The sequence below is a fragment of the Toxotes jaculatrix genome, chromosome 3, assembly GCF_017976425.1.
Source record: "Toxotes jaculatrix isolate fToxJac2 chromosome 3, fToxJac2.pri, whole genome shotgun sequence".
Taxonomy (NCBI): Eukaryota; Metazoa; Chordata; class Actinopteri; family Toxotidae; genus Toxotes; species Toxotes jaculatrix.
Window position 1 is genome coordinate 24,958,903 of NC_054396.1, and position 20,247 is coordinate 24,979,149.

At 42.7% G+C, this 20,247-nt stretch overlaps 3 protein-coding genes across 3 annotated transcripts; 1 reads left to right on the forward strand and 2 right to left on the reverse strand.

Moving 5' to 3' along the window:
- Positions 1–4,944: 4,944 nt before the first annotated feature.
- On the forward strand, positions 4,945–6,772 carry zgc:158258 (uncharacterized protein LOC791186 homolog). The gene is made up of 3 exons (XM_041034492.1): positions 4,945–5,049; positions 5,198–5,393; positions 5,508–6,772. Exons 1-3 carry the CDS (start codon positions 4,945–4,947, stop codon positions 6,647–6,649), a joined length of 1,443 nt encoding a protein of 480 aa, XP_040890426.1. The 3' UTR covers positions 6,650–6,772.
- A 2,599-nt stretch (positions 6,773–9,371) lies between these two features.
- On the reverse strand, positions 9,372–14,393 carry kif17 (kinesin family member 17). The gene is made up of 14 exons (XM_041034423.1): positions 14,163–14,393; positions 13,748–13,894; positions 13,453–13,554; positions 12,975–13,164; positions 12,345–12,797; positions 12,051–12,145; positions 11,747–11,948; positions 11,538–11,635; positions 11,288–11,394; positions 10,816–11,044; positions 10,249–10,507; positions 10,035–10,096; positions 9,824–9,947; positions 9,372–9,529 (listed from the first exon to the last, which is right to left on the reverse strand). Exons 1-14 carry the CDS (start codon positions 14,391–14,393, stop codon positions 9,372–9,374), a joined length of 2,457 nt encoding a protein of 818 aa, XP_040890357.1.
- Positions 14,394–15,073: 680 nt separating this feature from the next.
- On the reverse strand, positions 15,074–19,939 carry sh2d5 (SH2 domain containing 5). The gene is made up of 10 exons (XM_041032890.1): positions 19,703–19,939; positions 19,084–19,149; positions 18,901–18,981; positions 18,713–18,787; positions 18,455–18,601; positions 17,502–17,702; positions 17,223–17,406; positions 16,708–16,813; positions 16,434–16,593; positions 15,074–16,003 (listed from the first exon to the last, which is right to left on the reverse strand). The coding sequence occupies exons 2-10, from the start codon at positions 19,132–19,134 to the stop codon at positions 15,803–15,805; spliced, it is 1,206 nt and encodes a 401-aa protein (XP_040888824.1). The 5' UTR covers positions 19,135–19,149; positions 19,703–19,939; the 3' UTR covers positions 15,074–15,802.
- Positions 19,940–20,247: the final 308 nt, after the last annotated feature.

The window sequence follows — 20,247 nt, forward strand, 5'->3', positions numbered from 1 at the left end:
GACCCAGAGCCTGACTCCAGAGCAAGCACTTAAGGCGACAGTGGCAAGGAAAACTCCCTTTTAACAGGAAGAAACCTTGAGCAGAACCTGGCTCAGATGGCCGGGCTGGGTGAAAGGAGGAAAAGGAGGAAGACAGGATAGCTAGGAATGGAGGAGAGGGGGAGAAAGACATGCAGCATAATACAGACAATGTGGGTCAGCATTTACATTACAGTTAGTGAACAGTTATTTGATAATGTGTGCTCAGCAGATTAGAATTATGAAACAGAGCACGGAGGCAAAAAGCTGTCATGACTGGTAATTATTTACATTACAGTTTGCAAAGAATATTAATCCAATATTTATCTGTAGCAGAATGGAACATTAAACATGTGTTAGAAATGGATCATTGTAGACAATAAACAGCAGCAAGTGGGTGGAGCCAGGACCACAGAACATGCAGCTCCGGTGCCAGAGGTACCTGCAGAAAGGTACAGAGAAAGAGAGACCAGAGAGAAACAAGCACAGGACTAAGGAACAGAGAGGACACAGAGTTAATGACATTAATAAAGGCTAATAAATTTGAGAGTGGGTCTGAGGAGAGAAAGAGAAAGAAGAAGAAGTGCGTAGTAAATCATGGGATGTCCCCCAGCAGCCTAGGCCTATAGCAGCATAACTAGGGGATGATTCAGTTGCCTGAGTCAGCCCTACTAAGGGCTATATCCTTAACTGTAACAGTGTCTATAGAGATAATTGTGACTAACTATAAGTTTAATAAATAACTAGGACTGTAACTACAACTAATTATAAGCTTTGTCAAACAAGAAGGTTTTAAGCTTCGTTTTAAAATTAGAGAGGGTGTCTGCTTCCCGAACCCAAACTGGCAGTTGGTTCCATAGGAGAGGGGCCTGATAGCTAAAGGCTCGGCCTCCCATTCTACTTTTAGAGATTTTGGGAACCATAAGCAAACCTGCATTCTGGGAACGAAGCAATCTGGTGGGATGATATGGTACTATCAGCTCTTTGAGATATGAAGGAGCCTGGCCATTGAGGGCCTTATATGTAAGGAGTAGGATTTTAAAATCAATTCTGGATTTTATAGGAAGCCAATGAAGAGAAGTTAGAACAGGAGTAATATGATCTCTCTTGCTAATTCCAGTCAGTACTCTCGCTGCAGCATTTTGGATTTTGGCCTCTCACACTTAGGCCCTGTACACTCTTAACCACCCTAAACACCAACTTCAGCTTGACAAAAAGTACCACAAAAAGGGGGGTCCAAACCACTCCAAAGGCTCTGAAACGTGCTCCTAAACACTTTTCAAAAGTGAGTCTTAACCTAAGGAATTTGCTGGGAGGTTATATACCATTGATTAAGTTCTGAAAAAATTCTCAATAGATTTGGGTGATATAAGATAATGTAAAAATTCAGTTTTTAATCTTTGTACTTTGGCAGATCTCTGTCTTTAAAAATCAAGTGTTGAACTGGTTTGGATATAAGAAAAAGAATTGAGATCTCTAATACACAGATTTGGTAATGATAATAAAATCACTCATTTAGACAAGAGTGAAATACAGTCTGTGTTCTAAGATTTACTTAATCTAGAACACAGAGCTATTTTATTATTACATTTTTTTCAAGAAAAAAAGGTCAATGTTCTAGTTTCTTCTGCAGGTTTAATAATTTTCTTTGTGATATTTCGTTATAAACTGAATATCTTTGGATTTTTAATGTTGGTCGGACAAACCAAGACATTTTATAGACAAAACTACTAAAAAATAAAAAATAAAAAATAACCGTTAGTTGTAGCTTTGGTGCGTATGGTCACAAAACATGTCCACAAGTAATCGGCTTTCATCGTAAAATACTGCTCCTATATGAGAGTAATTACCTCCCGGGGAGTAATTAGTAATTCTTCTGTATAAGCTTTTAAATGAGTTAGGGTTATTATTAATGGAGTAAGACGACCCTGGCCACAGAGGTTCACACAGAGAGTTTTAAGCACGGATACTGATTAGCAGATTATTGCAGGTGTGGGTACTATGACGACGACGGCTCGCGCGTCTTAGGGAAAATGCTGCTCTCTGATTGGCTGAAAGCTTAGGGCACAAAGTCCTTCATGCAGGTATCTCAGAGCCGCGTCCCCGCGCCTTCACTTGCACATGAAGCAGTATGACTGACTGACCGGCTGATGTGCGGAGAGTCAAACAGGTATGTGGTCGAATACTGCAATTTTCACCTAAGAGCTTTGACTTTGTGGTGAGTTCTGCCGGTTAATTTAAGCAGCGTTTTATAACGTAGTAATCATTTTATAATCTAAAGGTGATTTACAGCTCGCACCGAGTAAATGGAGCTTAAGATAAAAGTAGTTTCTGCTGACACGTTATGATCATCTGCGGCTTCATACTTGTGTTTGGGTCATATAATTGATGTAAGTTGTGTACCTGTTAACCATAAATGTCATGTTTACAGTGAAAGGTCAGCCTCTGTGATCTTTGCAGACTAGTTTTAGAGGACTTAAGTAAAAACAGTCTTGTATATTAGGCTGTATTTGGGGAAAATAATCTTTACTAGGGACATAGAGCCAAATGGACTTGGACTTTGAAGAATCTGAAGGCAGAGAGCTGAAGGGCATGCAGTGAAAGTTAAAATAAACTTGAAAAACTAAACGGATTCACCTGGTTGCATAATTCGTCTCAAACAATGCATTAACGGTTATAAAACCTTGGGCCGTTGGTCTTTTATAGCGCAGTCAAAACAAAACTGTGTTATCTGATGAGAGATAAATGTTCCAAGGAGCTTGACATGGCAATTACGTTTGTTGCATCAACCGCTGCATCACATGGTTTTGAGAGCTAAGCTCATTCTGTTTTTTTATGGCAGTTGCTACTGTCTTGATAAGTGTGTATATACAGACATATTTTCATCAGTGTTTCAGATGTCCTTTCACTGGTACTAGTCTACAAGGGTTAGAGTCTAACTAAAGCTGTGTTCGTCTGAGGTGTTGATATGAATAGGGAAAATCCCCAACTCAAATAACAGGTGAGAAAATATGTAATACTTCATTAAATAGGGAAGACAAACGTGATTGCTAAAAATTAAATGATTTTAAGTTGACAGTGCTTAATGGATATCCTGCCATATGTTATTTTAAATCATCTCCAGGCCACAGCAGCTGCTCTAGTTATCTGTATGCGATCAAGCCAGATTGTGTCAGGTTAAAACACAATAAACGTTATCTCAGAGTTTCCACTGTTCAGATTGTAATATCCTGACTTGGACGCAGCGGGACAGATGGGACATTTACCTACTGGCCTGGTGATAGGGGCTTTAAAATTTTACAGGGATGGGATGACATGGCAAACCATGAACAGTGAACAGGAGTGCTTTTGTGCCTCCACTGGCCTATCTAGCACTCCTTTCCTCTCAGGTAACTTATCCAAAAGGGACTTTTTTCAGTAGGATCAGACAGGAGGTTCCTTTATACTAAAATTCCAGCACAGTTTCTACAATACCAGTGGAAAATTAAGATGCGTTTATTCTCTAAAATGTGTTTGTTCTGGTAGAAATCTTATGCTCAAATGGCTGTTAAACAACCACTCCTTTAATTTCTAAAGGCCACATGCAGTAAATCCACCATTAGGAAGATGCTTTTATCCAAAGTGTCTTACAGTACCAGAATGGTACATACATTTTAGCATCCCCAGGAGGAGACTAATCCCTAATTAAGGCCTTACAGTTTACATTCATGTCGTAACATCCTAATACTAGACTGTTAAAGTAAGACAACATACTGGATATCATGTAGCGTTCGGGAGATCATTACTGCTGTCTTCCACTCCCTCTGAAACTGATCCGGTTGAGGAAGATTAGGAGTGGCATGTGTGCTGTAATCTGAGTCACATGCAGCAAGAGGACTAGTTAGATATCTGTCAGAAACAGACTAAGCTATGAAACCATGTCACTCTCTGCCAGCACGCCTGTCCAGGCACCAGAAAGCTGGTGTGCATGTGAGACACACCACAGGGCTACGCAGGATGTTACATAGCGATGAGATGATATTTACACAGGTCTGAGTGAGCGACTCAGCCATTTAGAAATGGCCTAATAAATCATACATTAATAGCTTGTGCTGGTAAAGTATGAAAACGAACCTGCAGAGTCTTAAGATTTGCTTAAGTTAGATTATCCACCACAATTAATTTATTTAATGCAGTGTATTATTTACAGTACTTAAAGTAGTTTTGGTGTAATAGTTCTGCAAGTTGTCTTTAAACACTTCTGAATTCTCAAGTACTAGTTTTTACATTCTCCTGTGATACTATTCCCTAGAACTACAATGCATACAGTACAATAATGCTGTGCCTGCCATTGGACACATTTGTGGTTCTTTAATTGCACAATGAGGGGTGAAGTCCATGAATGTTGCTCTCTTGTCCAGGTCATGAATTGTGCAGTGTTATAATTCTCGATCAAAACATCCAGCCCTAAACAACCCAGTGACAGTGCACATCATGCTTACAGTGCAGGGCTAATAAAGCACATAACTCTGGGCTATCTTAACATGTCCGACTGTTTATATTTAATCCTGAGATAACTGTAATAACGGATCAGCCTGATCTGGAGCTGTCCAGACCCCCTGTGGTGCTGATTACTGGTCTCAGCAGCTGTTCTCCTTCCTCTCCATGTCTGTCTTTTGTGTTTGTTGGAAACAACTGTACACCTTCCTTGACTCCAAGCAATGCACTCTTAATCAGAGTCTATGTACAGTGTACCTCATTTATTCATCAATTATAGATGAAGTCAAAGTCGAAATCCCGTAACAGCTAAAGCCAAAACTTCTTGTAGATTTTAAATTGGACTTGGTTTGAGCCTTGAATTTTAAACATGACACTTATTTCCTTTTCACAGAGTGAAACGCAACAGTCTGATCTGTGCCACTAACCTTGGATCAGTAGGGTACTAGGATGCCTAAAAGCGATACGTGGCCAGGCGGCATTGGATTGGAATCGATGACCGGCATGGACAGTGCTGGCAGTTGTGACAGCGTTGTCAGTGCCAATTCTGGCTTTGTAAGTAACTGACCTTATCTGTTCAGAAGTGAAGGGTTTTAAGGCCTTAAACATTCTTATAAAAGTATAAAAGTAATGCCAGTGTTTCTTTTAGCTTCTAAAAGTTTATGTTGCTTTTGGGATATATAATTTCTCTTATTTATCACAGAGTGATGATAGTCTGGAGTACCTGTCTGCTGAAGAGAAGGCCTGTCTCATGTTTTTGGAGGAGACTATAGAGTCTTTGGACACTGAGGAGGACAGTGGACTGTCCAATGACGAGCCTGACCAACTGCCCAGCCCTGGCAACCTTGCTGCCAAACTGGCAGACCTGTCAGCCTCCATAAGCAAAAGCAAGCTGAACGGTGAGTTAATCTCTGGGGACAGATACAGAATTAGCTATACATCAGTCAACGAAATACTTTGAGGAGCAATGCATTGTAATTCCAGTGATGGACATGTGCTTGTTTATCTATCAGATTCACAGAAACACGCCTCCAAAGAACCGATCAAGGAAAATGCTGACACTAAACCCATGCAGAGCTACCTGGTTCCTACGCCTCTTGTTGTGGCAAGCAGCACTCAGTGTTCTGTACCCAGCACTAAACCAGGGGTTCCCCCAGATAAGAACCTCTGCCCCAAGCCTCAGTTCACTCCCTCCAGCAACAAACCTGGTTACAAACACAGCCAGAAACCTGTTGCTCCCCCAGTACCTTTAGAGGTTAATGTTGTGATACCTCCTCCCACCAAACCCAGGGACTACTCAGTGAGGACAGCTGAGGGTCCTTTACCCAGAGGACCTCTATCCTATGACGCTCTTGTTCATCTGCGGAGGAGTGCCTCCACAAAGAAGACCCCTTTGTGTCCCACAGTTGATCATACTATACATTCAGACAAGCGCCCTCCTGCCGCAATGGAAGGCCCAAACCACGGAAACCTGCCAAGATCTGACAGATCCCACTCAGAGTTTTCCAAGTCTAAGACAAGTCCTCCAGTCGTGGCCCCTAAGCCCCAAAAGATTCCTGTGAAAACACAAACTAAAGCTTTGATAACCTCAGACTGTTCATACAGTGTCAACCATGCGACAGATCCACAGGTGGTAAGACTGGAGGCTTTGCAGAAGCTTGGCCTCCTGAAAGACCAACAGCCAGAAAACGACACCATAGGCCCACTATCTACCCATAAATCTCACTCTTCTTCAGACCCAACACCTAACAGGTTTACAAAAGGCCCATCTAATAGTAATCCATCAAGAAGCCCATCGTTTTGTTATTCTCAAGTGCCCACAGAGCCCAAGAACAAGCCTCTGCAGAGCAGTGCCAGTTTCCATCACTACTCAAGACGTGACCAACATTCTGCATCTGTATCACATCCTGCCCAACCCAACGGATTGAAGGCAGCTGGTCTGGAACGCTGTGCTACCCTGAACAACTACAGAAATGGTGGAAACTGTCCTGAACTAGGGCACACGATGGCAGCTGAGCCAGTGAAAGCCACCACTTCAGCTCAGCCTGTGTCCCACAAACCTTCAAACTCAGTCGGATATACTGTGATGGTGGTGCCAGGGATGGGAGCTGATCGAAAAGAAGCACTCAGAAAGCTTGGACTGCTCAAAGACTAAAAGCAGGTAAACAGCAGAAGTCTGCCTGCGTAAATGCAGTGCTTAGAGAGAGTTCAAGAGTACCATCAGCTTAAAGAGAGTTATAGCATTAAGTGGGAACTTGGCACTCGGCACTTTGGCAAACTAAAGTAGGAGGATGAAGAAGAATTTAAAAGGGAATACCAGCACTTTTATTCTAGGTTGTGCTTGCTTACTTGAGAGCATTTTTTTTTCTGTAGGTTGCAAGAATATCAGGAAATGCACCTTACACATTTCAAACCCCTGTGGCTCTCTGTATTTGATGAAAATGTCATGATAATATAATTAGACCTAATCAAAACAAATTTCAGTTAGGCACAACAGGATACCAAATCAGCCTAAGAGTGAATATGGAATAAAAAAGTAAGCAGTTTAAACATTACTTCACACTCACTTCTTCAAAGCAAACGCAGCATTGGACAAGACAAAAATCTAATTTTAGAGTGGTGGTAACACACTGAAGCAAGCCACAGTGTGGTTTTCTATGAATCTTGTTCCTTCCTCATTATACTGTACATTACACGCCGCTCCTCTCTACTTCTACTTAAAGGAAACATCGACCTGAATTTTTTTTAAACTTTACTGATCATTTCACAATTCACCGATGTGCCTATAAGTGGATCATTGAGTATATTTCTTGGACAAAATCCTCAAAGAAGTAGATAACTTTATGCAGCTCATCATTATTGTAAAACAAAACTTTGAAAGTGTTTCGAGGTGATTTTTCAGTGTTTTTTACTCTACAGTAGCTTTTACCATTACATGATTATTAAGTTCTGATCTACCAGTTGCTCACAGATTTGTTTCTGCTCTAATTTTAAACAGTATAGGTGGTTTAGATGGTCTCACAAAATGTTTGACAAACCGTGTTCATGTGACTGCCTTCATGGAGATGTTCATACACAGTGAAACAAATAATGGGATTACTTCTTCCAATCTTTACCATTTCCATAAATTTATCATTGAAAATAAAAAAAAAGATCTGCATCTAATATATTATGTATTGAAATCTTTATCTTCATCACGTTAGTACAGTATTACACCTTCCATCAGTCCAGCCGCTTCTGTGCAAGTGAGAAAATACACCCAACATTTTTGAATTACGCAGCTTAGTTTCTTAAACTGCTACTGCGCCATATGGACTGTTCTGTGATTTGAGATGTAATTATCTTGAGCTCTTAATGGTTTGGTTTTTTGAGACTGAGCTGTTGAACAACAGGCGCAAGAAGAGAAAAGCCCTTTAAGTCAAACCTTCATCACTGTAAACCTGTAAAGTGACATTACCTCTCTGTTTCATCCAGCACACCACTTACAGAATGACTACCAGTCATACTACTCGTCTTACAACCCACTCGGGCGATGAGAGAGCCTGTTCAGCTGTTCCTCTATTATCCGATTATCTTGAGCTTCACCTCCGTGTGTACTTAGCAGACCAGTGCTTTCCTTTCTTTGTTTTCTTGATATCCATTGCATGTCAGACTTCTAATTCCTTCCACTGACTTATTTGAATAGCTGGGAATTGTTACGTAACAGTCCTGAAGCTTCAACTGAATTAGCTGGGACAATTACAGTTGCCTTCCGTGGTGCTATCTTCTCGGTAAGGCAAGTCGCTCATCTAATGGGGCCTGTATCTGTGTCTAGTATGTCTGTGCACAGGCAAATAAAGGGTGTCAAATTTTGAAACTGACACGGGTTTCTGCCAGTCAAGTAATATTAAACAATGGTTGAAGAAATCAGGCCATAGCCAAAATTAGAAATATGATACTCAGACAGAAAAGCGAGCTGCCGAACGGATTGAGTTCATCTGTAGACGTACAAATGCAACTACAGTGTTTGGGGGGGCAGAGTGCATTTTCTGTATCTGCTATAGCTCCTGCACTAGAGATACAGACTCCATCTGGGAATTATTTTAAATAGTTGATCATCAAAGTAAATCTATGTAAACTTTCAATATTAGCATCAAGATCTATTTTTATGATTCACAGATTTGTATTTGGCTCAAGCGAAACTTCAGGCTTCTCTCAGCTTTGTTAGGGTTCAGTAAAGTCGCACCAAAATCCCCAATGCTGACCCCAGAGGTCATATGTAACATGAGCTAACCGTATACTACCTGTCAACACTGCTGCCTTGACAACAAGCCCCTGACCCATTTGTGACGGTGTCACCCATTTGCTGTGATAACAAACTGGTCTGACATGTCACTGGCTCAGATCTTATTACTGTTCACATCACTCTAAACAAGTCAAGTTTAAATTACTTTTTGTAAAGTAATTAAAAAGTAGCCATGATGCGGATACATTTATTTATTTTTTCTATTCAGCAGCAAGTGCAGATTTTTAAATGTTTGTTAGAGATTGTAGTTTACAATCAGCAATAGCAAACATCAATAGAAGTTAAACATTAGAGTAGCTGGACTTGCAGTGCACGAATCAAGTACAGTGCAAAAATTCAAGGGTAGGGTCATACTGTAGGTAGCATTCTGCACAAAATTACATTCAAAGTGTGATTTAAAACACCTGACACAACTGGACACAAATGTCCACAACCGGTGTCCACTGTATACATTCCTGTTTATCAGCGGCTATCAAAAATTCAATATTTGATAATTTACTGTATACTGTATGTGATCGGTCACGTTGTATAAAATGTTTAAAGTCAAAAACAGATGACAGTGAGATGTGTTAGGGTGCGCAGGACAGTCTTTTCATATCTCATCATTATGGATGTGAGGTTTGCTTTTTTTGCGCTTCACCTTACCGTTGGACACGGGGACACCCAGCGACTCCAGGCGGAAGGGTCGTGGCAGGACGGAGTCGGAGCTGACAGGTGGGTTCACGTTAACCAGGGGAGGAGAGTGGATGGCTGGAGAAGAAGAGCTCCATCAGATGGGTAAGATCAAAATAAAAGGGAAAGTGCCAAAATGTAAATTGGTTTGGCATTGTGCCTTCTGCAGGAAGTCCTCGTAGTAGAGGCCTTTAACATTTTAATTTTGAAACATAATCTGTTTAGAGAGTCTTTATTTAACATTAAAAGGTAGTATTTTATGTGTATTACATGTTATATGTTTATATGTAATTATATGTAATTATATGTAGTCTCTATTGCCCTGGATTGAATCAGTGGTCAGTGTCTGCAGTCTGCAGGTCCTGGTCTTACAGTGTCCCTTGGTAGTGTCACCCCCCAGCAGCTGACTGGCTCTCTTTGACCTGAAGTAGCTGCTTGCGATGTTCTCACTGTCTCTGCGGTCCAGCATTTCCTTATACCTGTCCTTTTCCACCTGCTAAAAACCCAAAAGTGTAAGGCTCTGTCAGCATTTCAGTGTGTGTGAGCTAAAGGCGACAAGTGAAATAAACACAACTAAACGCACCATGAAGGGTTCTCCACTATCAGCTGCTGAGCCTCTGCGAGCTGAAGGTTTATGATGCACTGCTATGAGAGAGAAACAAAGGGAAAAAAAAAATTAAGAAAGAATCAGCAAAACACATACAGGATTTACAGTATACAATTTGCATCATTACTAAAACCTTACAAGGTTTTAGTACTCAGTCTATTTTCTATAAGCCCCCTTCACACCTATGTACCTGAAGGCAGTGTTGTTTTCTGCACCATCACATCCGGCAGCCTCCAGGTGGCGCTGTCCTCGTCCCAGACAGCTTCTTTCTTCAGGCGATCCAGGTTGCTGTAGTTGCAGTCACGGCGCACCAGGGGCACCATACGCTCCAGCAGGCTGTTCAGTAGTTGGCCCTCCCTCTCCAGCCGGCGGATGGTTGCCAGGTAGTCGTTCCTCTCCACTTCAAACTCTGCCTGCAGGTCACGGATCTCCAGCTTGGCTGCTTTCAGCTGTAGTAACAGGTTAATGCAGCTTTGTGGTTGAAGGGCAGAGAATAAAATTCAGCACTGAAAGCTTAAAGACTGTGATTTTGATTTCACATCATCCAGTATCAGCACTCATTTCTGTGGTCTTTTGAACCGCACACAGAGAAAACAGATGTTTTCAGAGCAGTCAAAAATGTTGAAAGAAGCAAAATTATATTGCACAGTTTTTTGGGTCAATGGCCAGATTTATTTTTGAACATTGCTCTGAGCCTACTGTTCTTTATGTTCCCAGACCAACCTGTTACATTTATCCTACAGCTGCTGGGACCCACCTTGCCCTGCACTTTGACCAGAATCTGGCTTTTGGCATAAACCTCTTCCTGGATAGAGTTGTAGACATTCAACAGCACATTTTCGCTCTCCTCGCTGTTTTCTGACAGAGCGCGGATAAGCTGGACTTTTCTCTGGTCGGCGAGGTTCTTCCTCTGCCGGTGTCTCTGCTGTAGCTCTCTGTTCCTGGCCTGCTCCCCTCCTACCACCTCTTGTTCCAGCTGCTGCAGCCTGTGGAGAACAGAGGTGAACAGGAATGATGGACAGGGAGTAAGCAGAACGAAGACATCAGGCTATGTCACAACAAGCACATGGAAGCTGCTTCATGTCCTGGTTTCATGTATTTTCATGGAGCCATAACATGTTAACACAAGCAGTGTCAATAATGAGGACCACTTATTATGTCTCTGACAATACGGTTTCAAACTGTCTATATGAAATATGTGTGCAGGTTTACCAGTGACGTCCACAGACCTTTCTAGGACATGTTTCTGGTCCAGAGGCCTTGTATCAGGTGAGTCTATGAGCCCGTCTCCGTCTGGACCTTTTTGGACACCAGCTTCTGCACAAGGTACAGCAGGCTAGCTCACCAACACAAGGAAAAAGCATCCAGTAAGTTTCCAATAATCCATTGTTTAGTTTCATGTCAGACTTGAAATGACAGTGTGGGACACCTTATTTTGAAAGCACATTTTTTGGACGATCAGTGGTAATGGTACAGTACCTTGGTCAGAGACGTTTCCCCAGTTGCACTGTGGCACAACAGATCAGTTTTAAGGCAGAGCCCTTCTTCGGCGACCTGCGTCATACAGCTCGAACTTGCTGATGTTATGGGAAAAAAATGTGAAGCTGTGTCAGTCAAATGAAACCCTGCTAAGATTCAGTTTTTCTTCACAGAGGTGACTACACTGAAACCATTTTACAAACAATTACAGGGTTTTTTGTTGTGTGCAGATGATTTTCTCTTATCATTCTTTGGGACAGAGCTCTCCCTGCTGGCTCGGGCCTTCTCCAGATTACCCAGCTTGGATTCATAAGAGGAACGCAGGGCAGCGATGTCCTCCTGCAGCTTTGCCTTGTATTCCTGCTCTGCATTGTACTCAGCCTGCAACTTGGCCAGCCTCTCCTCGTACTCCTGTGGAGAGAGCAGAATACAGACCCATAAATCAGTTGATGCTTATACAATGCATGCGGAGATGTGAAGTGATATATTGGTGTGGGCACGGCCTGTAGTTGCCTCTTTAATTTTCTCCTTTTCTGCTTCTGTGCTGCTTGACTGTGGCCTTGAAGGAAGCTCAGGGGACGTTTCAGACAACTGACCAGCCAGCAGAGCTGCATGATAAAAGGACAAAAAGCAGGAGTTCTGTTGTTTGTTTTTTTGAGCCAGGCAGTTAATAAAAATCAGTTAACAACCAAGAAAATACAAATGAAACATCTCTGAATACGTACATTTAAATACTTTGTCAATATCTAAATAAAAAGATGTTGTTTCCCTCACATCAAATGACTAGTCACAAAACATGCCCCTTACTGGAAAGGTTAGCAGTGCCTAGCTGGCCTGAGAGGAGGGCACGCAGCTTCTTGATCTCCTCTTGATATTCACGGAGCAGAGCATCCTTGGGATCCTCATTGATACGAGGTCTGTTCTGGATGCTCTTGGCACGGTTGGCGTAGCGCAGCGTGCTCAGGCTTTCCTCGTAGTTATTGTCAGCAGGCGAGAGACAGGCGATCATCAGGGTGCGTGTGTTCCCTCCCAGAGAGTCCTGCAGCAGCCTGGTCAGCTTGGAGTCTCGGTAGGGGATGTACTTTGAGCGTCCGTCCACCAGGGCAGAGATGACGTTGCCCAAAGCCGAGAGGGAAAGGTTGATCTTGGTGGCCTCACGCAGTCGTTCACCAGTAGCGCCAGTTTTAGACTGACGCTCACTTCCTGCCAGGTCAACAAGGTTGAGTTTACCTGCTCGTAGATGGTCCTGGCCAGCTGCATCTGAGAACATGGGTGACAGAGATAATGTAAAGAAAATAAACATTAAAGTTTGTATCTCTATCTTGTATTAAGCAAAAAAAGAAAAACCTCACCTTAAAATTTCTTTATCACACATTAAACAGATTAGATGTACGATTCAATGCAGTAAAGGTATCATATAATTGTGTGTGTTCTCACCAGTGTTGCAGATCTCCAAGTGGATGGTGAAGATGGAGTGGGAGCGGGAGGAGTCTTTGTTCATCAGAGTGTAGCCCACTGCCCGGTTCCTCCAGCCCTGCTCTATGATTCCCTCACACTCCCTCACACTGTGGACAGTGTGCATGGAGAGGTCCCGCACATACACCCCACGCTCTGGGTGCTCTTTCAGCTAGGCATTCATCAGCCACACACAAACACGCACAATCACACAATCTGTCACCCTGTTCAAACACCTTCACCTTCAAGGAACCATATAACTGCTGTTCTTTTAAGTCACCATGGCAACTTTTACAGTACTGTGCACAAAACATAAGCACTGAGTTTGCTGTCAGGATAGTCTGAGAAACCGGTTTCATAATCACTGTACCTACCACAGAACTATAATCTTTTCGGCTTCTAATGTTACACAGTGTAGGTCGATTTGTTCATTGAAACAAGAATGCTTCAGCAGACTTACCTCCAACCTCTGTTTGGTGTCCTTTCCCAAAAGGTCTCTGATTTCTTCATTGTAAATCTCCAGGTAGGAGGCCCTCACCAGGAATTTTGTATTTTCTGCACACTAGCTTGCACATAAACACACACAGAAAAAAAATATTCTTTCTGAGCATGTAAAGCTTAGACAAGCCTGGACAGAGACTTCAGTCATTAGACTGAAGCAAGTATGCAGATTACACCAATAGAAGGCTTTTCAACTGAAGTCTGTGAATTCATAAAATGCATAATATGGCACAACTAACACCTGCGCTGCCTACCTGAATACTTTCAAAGATGTGTTCGAACGCCCGCGGGATGACTCCCCTCTGGGCCGCAGGCTCCGACACCCCCTGCATTGTGAAAGACTTACCACTTCCAGTTTGTCCATAGGCAAAAATTGTGCCATTGTATCCCTCAGTGACACCCTGTGAAAAATGAAGGACAGAGCATCAGTGACCCTCTGCATAAGGCTACTTTAAAAAGGAGAAACACTTTGCTGACCTTTACAAGTGACTGACAGCAGACTGTTAAGTAAATAATGAGGTCTGCGATCAGTAGCAATAAGATATAGGCTACTGAGGGTGTCCAGTGACCAGCAAGCTACTTGTGTAATGCCTAGATCTGCAGACTGTTGCTTTGTGTTCACATTAAAAGCAAAAAAAAAAAGACTCAAGACTGCTTCCAGGAACTTACCTCAACCAAAGCATAGGCGATCTCATTGTACATCTGCTCAGTGGTTTGATCAGTGAAGTAAGTCCCATCAAAGGTGAACTGTTTGGGTGGCTCATCCACTGCCCCAGGCTTCTCTATGAAGCACTGGCAGCGGTGCAGATCCATGGACAGCACCATCTCAGAGCCAAGATCCTTCTCCCTGTCATTCAGGGGCCTGCATCTGACCACCACCTTCACTGACTCTGACCCCATGTCTCACCATTCACCCCTCAGAGGGTTGGCCGGTGCGCAGATGGCAGATAAATACGAGGGAAATGTTCAGCACTGCTTTATGAATGCATGTCTGCAGAGCTGAGCCACAAGCAGGGAAGCTCTGCCTACTAACGTCCAGCTAACAACAAACAGTTCACCTGTGTAAGTTCTCTGAGGACAGCTGACGACCAGAGGACATTGTCCACCAGGTGAGAAAAACTGTCAGAGAATAGTTGAGGAAAAAATAAAAATAATAGAGCTGAATGGAGACGGAAACTGTTCCGGACACAGTGTTGACTGCCCTCGTCGTTACACTGCCCTCTTCCACTGGGGCTCATCTGCCCACGGCGTTTTGAAGTTGCCTAGCAACCATAAACAACCGCTGAGGGAAGAAACGGCCCGAGAGCGGCGGCCATGTTGGTGAGGTCGAAGTGCAATAGAGTTTAAAAAATAGCGCTATATTTTACATATTACTACACAGTCACGTTTTGTATGGTAGTTGCTAATAAAACGATTATTTTTTTTTGTAACTACAGCCCCTCATGAAAATGTGGTGTCTCCATCTAGCTACATATTCCTTCCATATCCTTATAAACTAAAGGTGAGTCCCTTTTTTTAAAAAATCCGCTGACTAGATGTTCTTTAATCTTAAAAAAACAACTTTTTTAAAATCTGCGTTGTGAAGTTTGCCTGATGGGTCCTTCTCAGTACGTATATTGTCAATCATTCATGAAAACTTTTTCAACTTTTAGGCTAAATGCTAAATAGAAAAAGCAACTTACACACTGGATGATGTTTGCTGTTGTCTACACAAAGGAAGAAATGTTAAATATACAACAAATTATTACACCAGTAGAAGGGTTATTTACACCAGGGTTAATGTCTAAACACAGAAAAAAAATAATATGCACCCAAGATTCAAGTTCAGTGAAACTATAAGATTTGATCAAATATATTTGCATAATGTCTTTACAGTGTAAGAAAAAAAAAACAAGAAAAACAGTTATGGCTTCAGGGGCCATCAGATGCAACAGTCTGAGTGATCTGTTCCTCTCCAGTTTGAGGTTATTAAATTCACACCATAAAAACACTAATAAGCTCCTCTGAGGCCCTACAGGCACATATAAAAATAATTTTAAAAAATATACAAAAAGACATAAAAGCAGCAAGCACAAAATATTACTTTCCTTGACAAATAAGTACCCTTTGATGAATCGACTTATATACTATATACATTAAGTGCCAACACTGTTGATAGGTGCATTGTGTTTTACAGTTTGTGAAACCTCCTCCCGACACCAAAAGTGATTTTCAAAGTAAGAGATGATCTACGTGCAAAAGAAAAAGAAAGGTGTCACTTATTTTGGATCCTCTGAGGTTGGCAATCCACATGTTCCCGTGTCCTGGGTTTAAAACCATCGCTTTCTGGAAGAAATTTTTATTTTAGTCGCGATCTTGTGTAGCTTTACAGATTGCTGTCTGCCGGCATTTTCCTCCCACTCGTAACAGTGGTTTACTCGGGCGCAGCTCAGCAGGCATGGCAGCTCGTCCTGGGTCTCGGTGTAGTATTCAATCATCTCTGCTATGGAAATGAACTCAGTCTTGCATTTCTAACACAAAGATAAAACGAAGATACAGAATAATAATTTCATCATTCAGAGTTTTACAGTTCATATGACTGGCTCATTGCTGTTTTATGGGATTTTACACACTATGCAAGTCCAAACATTTGCCATACTTTAGAATGACAATTGAAAATTTAAGAATATTCTTCCTCTTCGACACCCACAGACCCACACACCCAATACTGGGGTGCTGCCAGACCAACTTTACTTGAGATACACAGATTTTTTATTTTATTTATGGTCCTGTATTTTAAACACGGGATCAGATACCATGGTTTCTGAATATAACACTGAATTTGCGCTGTAAGCCACAAAACCTGCACCTTGGATTGGTTTAACTTGATATAAGCTCGATGATTTCTCACCAAACAGGTACAAAATACTATTTTTTTGTTTTACAATTCAAAACAATTACCTCCAGAAGGAATTTCCCTTTCCGAGTGTTTTCTATAAGGTGGGTCACTAGGCCAGAGGGGAAGCGAATGATGAGAGAGCCACATTTGGGCTTTTTAGGATGGGGGCACAGGAGATATGAACCCAGAACATCATCTGCCAGCAGGGAATAGCTGCTGTCACTGAAACACAGGAGATACGCCATTAGAAAACCACCGACATATTCAAGAAAAAATAAGGTCTAAAGAAAACATCTGTCGTCAGTGAGATATGTTAATTGCATGAGTGACACTCACGTTGCGATACCAGCCCAGCACCACACTGCTTGAGCCAGCGCTTCTTCGGTTTCGGCCAGGCTCGGAGCGCGGGATCTCCTCGACGGCGTCTTGTCTTCCACCTTTTCTGTTTCACATATAAGAAGAGAAATCTTTGAAAATTGTGAATCTGGATTTGCTTAAATTCCAGAGTTGTGGAGGTGGAGGAAAACCATCAGCTACATTTGTCCAGGAAAATATCCCATGTAACCCCAGCTCGGTGAAGGTAGTGTTTGGTCTGAATGTAGCAAGCGGTGATGAAATAACCCATAAAACCCATAAAACCAAAGCTTTACAGTGAGAAGCTTTAAGAAAAACAAGGCCCATGTGAGACAAGACTATCATCCATCACCTTTATCAAGTAGGCTAAATTACAAAAACTACCTTATGACACCACAACAGACAGTGAGTGACTGCCCATCACCTAACACTGAGGGGTTTGCTTTACCTAATCAACTCTCTGACTCTTGACAGCACTCTGTGAACACTCGGCCCACCTTGTGATGCACTCAGTCGATCCTGAACAATGCGCTGTTTTAGCGGTGTAAAAGTGAAGGAGCGGTAAGCCCCAGAGCGCACTGCTTTGCTGCGAATGGCTTTCTTGCGAACCAGGGAGGGGGAGGAGGTGGGGAAGACTTCATCTTGGCTGCTTTGCTGGTCGTCAAAGGACTTCTGTTTTTTCTATAGATGAGGGAAAAGAAATATTGCAGTTCAAGAACAATACACAATAATATTAACTTGCAGGGGTGAGCAGAAGAGGATGTCAAGGTCCAAACCTTCGTGCCTGGCAACAACCCTTGAAAAGGGGCTCTCCTGAAGGACACAAGGGCACTGACACTGAGAGGGAAACCGTGGTTAAGCAGCGAAGGGTTACGCCGAGGCACTGATCCAGCAGAGTCTTCCTGGGCCTCCTCCGGGTGCTTCTCCAGGTAAGACAGCTGGAAACAGCGGCACAGCAGCAGGTTCAGGAACTGGGCCTAAAGCAGAGAGAGTTGACACAGAAAACCATTCAGCAGTGTTATCTGACACACCAGATTCTCAGGTGATATACAGTGAAAAACATAAATACAGTTACACTTTTAAAGAATCAACTCTTCCCCCATGAACATGCTGTTGGTGACAGTGGCAAGAAAAAACAAGTGTCACCACAGGTTCACTCTTTTTCTGTCTCTGCCAACAAACGCTAACCTCGCTTTCCGACCACCCTAAACATATTCACCACAAACTGAATGATTGCTATCGGAATTATGGGCTGAAACGTCTTTACTTGCTCACCAAACAGCACAGCACACACAACAACCAACAGACTATGAACTTAAAGTGGTTAATTTTGCCTGTAATTGCGATTTATCATGACGTCACTGTGTCCTGGCCATACCTGTGTGGTGTATGAAGGTCTCCCTCTGGTTAGGGTCCTACTAGGTTATTGTGATAGTAACATTAAAGTGTCCACACACCCACAGTTCACCCAGACAGGTGTTTTCACCTCGGTGGGCCTCTGTTTTAGGACTTTTTCTCCATAATTCTCATGTTCTACAGGGTTCTTTAAAATACATGACACATTCCCCTTTGATGCATCACAGATGACCCCATTCACCACAATGTCAGAATCCCACAAGTATCTTATGGACATTTTCCACAACGGTGCTTAAAACCTATTTGTCTAACAAAGTTTAAAAAGCACTTTTGCTGTTATTTGATGTAAATAGTGTTACTGGACATGTCTTACCGCTCTGGAATGCCTAGCTCTAAAGACATGGCAGTAGAGTTGGGCATCGGTGCTGCCTGGGTTGTGGGAGACGAAGGCAAACTGGGCATCGACAGGCCGGGCGGTGGACAGAGAGACTCTACGCAGGGCGTGAGCCATCAGGAGGGTCTGCGAGTCAGAGAGGGAGACACACAGTCAGACACAAGAATCTTTATCACCGTCAGGATAAATCAAGTTGTCAATGTATGTGTGTCACTCGAGACAAATCACCTTTCTTACCGTTTCATCCTCATTGTACATTTTCACACCTTTGATGGAGAATTTCAGGGACACAGGCCGTCTTCTCTTGCATGTCTGATCGAAGACAACCATTATATTACTTACTGTGTTCTTCATAAAACAGGTATTAGTTGTTGCTTTTCTAGATACCGATCATTTCAAGAATCCTCAGATGGACCTGGACTTACCTTAAGGAGCTTCAGCTGAGTGTGCAGCTGCTCTATCTGATCATCCAAACAGCGGTCATCCACAGGAAATGAGCCCACATACTTAAGAGCAAACACATGAGTTTAAGCAAAAAACAAACAAAAAACAAACACACAGACAAGAAGACACTAACGCAAACACAAAAATCACATTTCTAGAGTTACCTCTGCTGATCGTGTCACTGTACCGTCTTCTCTCACTGGTGCCTCCCCCATGCTGCCTGTTTGTCTCTGCAAAACCACAGAGCAAGAAAATCTTAGCAAAGCACAGCAAACACAAGAACAGGAATGAATTAAAAACCTGTCAAAACACACAAAAACTTTAAAGAAACTCTCTTAAAACTTAAAAGCCAAATAATCACAACAGAGTAGAGCAACATGGGATTTATAACCAGCACAACATAGAATAAAGTCAAGGTGTAGCACCGTACTGTGTGCTGTCTGTACACCTTGGAATGTACAGGAAAGCAGGAAACATGATTTAGGACTTTCGGACTGTGTAGCGCTCTGCATGCCGTTTCTCTTTAAATCCCATTTTCAGCGGGGTAAATGCGCCGGAGTCGCTGTTAACACAGCGTTGGTGTGTGTTTTATGATCTTCTAAGTCCTGACATGCGCCAAACCGAAATGTTTAGGTGACCGCAAAATGACAAACAGCGGACTAGACCAAACTTTGGGACCGTTTCCGTCCGGTGAAGGCCGAGAGTTCACTCAACCTGTACTCTGTCTCAACCTGAGCTCGGTTCATAGGTCGCGACTAAAGTTTTGAAATCACGCAAACTCACTGTTCGGACCCAGGAGAGCCTCCACCTCCACCCGCCTCAGTCCGCGTCTTCTTCGCACCGAGGTCCTCCTCACCTTTACCTCCTGTCGCCGCTCCGTAGTCCAGGTGTGGTGGTGCTGGTCAGAGGCGGGGCTCGGGGAAAAAAAGGAAAGGAACTCGTGAAAAAGGGAGGAGGAAGAGGAAGATGAAGGTGTACGTGAACACTCTTCCCCCTCACAGAGGAAACTCAGTGGAAAACAACGTGTTGAATCACTCCACCCTCCCCCTGCTGCTCCCTACATCCAGACATTCCCGATCATTGCACAATTCATCCCGCAGACATCACACACACCCAGCGGAGGAAGAAGGTCTCATACGGTTTCTTTTTTTAAAAGTGAAAGTACCAATACAATCATATAAAAACACTCTGTCACAGTTTAAATCCTGGATGCAAAACCCCACTTAAGTAATGTCAGCAAAATGTACTTCAGTATTACATGTAAATGCATCAATGGCCCCTATAACTGATATATTTATGTATGACAACATTAAATGAACACACACAGG

What these genes read in the sequence shown, in the direction of transcription:
- sh2d5 (XM_041032890.1), bottom strand. Translation starts at nt 19,134, where the DNA reads ATGGGGGAGGCACCAGTGAGAGAAGACGGTACAGTGACACGATCAGCA. An exon ending in CTCAGCTGAAGCTCCTTAAG is followed by an intron (nt 18,788 to 18,900) that starts GTAAGTCCAGGT and finishes GTCTTCGATCAG; the next exon opens with ACATGCAAGAGAAGACGGCC. An exon ending in TGTACAATGAGGATGAAACG is followed by an intron (nt 18,602 to 18,712) that starts GTAAGAAAGGTG and finishes TCTGACTCGCAG; the next exon opens with ACCCTCCTGATGGCTCACGC.
- kif17 (XM_041034423.1), bottom strand. Translation starts at nt 14,393, where the DNA reads ATGGGGTCAGAGTCAGTGAAGGTGGTGGTCAGATGCAGGCCCCTGAAT. An exon ending in TCGCCTATGCTTTGGTTGAG is followed by an intron (nt 13,895 to 14,162) that starts GTAAGTTCCTGG and finishes CATTTTTCACAG; the next exon opens with GGTGTCACTGAGGGATACAA. An exon ending in CAGAAACATGTCCTAGAAAG is followed by an intron (nt 11,045 to 11,287) that starts GTCTGTGGACGT and finishes TGTTCTCCACAG; the next exon opens with GCTGCAGCAGCTGGAACAAG.
- zgc:158258 (XM_041034492.1), top strand. Translation starts at nt 4,945, where the DNA reads ATGCCTAAAAGCGATACGTGGCCAGGCGGCATTGGATTGGAATCGATG. An exon ending in TCAGTGCCAATTCTGGCTTT is followed by an intron (nt 5,050 to 5,197) that starts GTAAGTAACTGA and finishes TATTTATCACAG; the next exon opens with AGTGATGATAGTCTGGAGTA. An exon ending in AAGCAAAAGCAAGCTGAACG is followed by an intron (nt 5,394 to 5,507) that starts GTGAGTTAATCT and finishes TTTATCTATCAG; the next exon opens with ATTCACAGAAACACGCCTCC.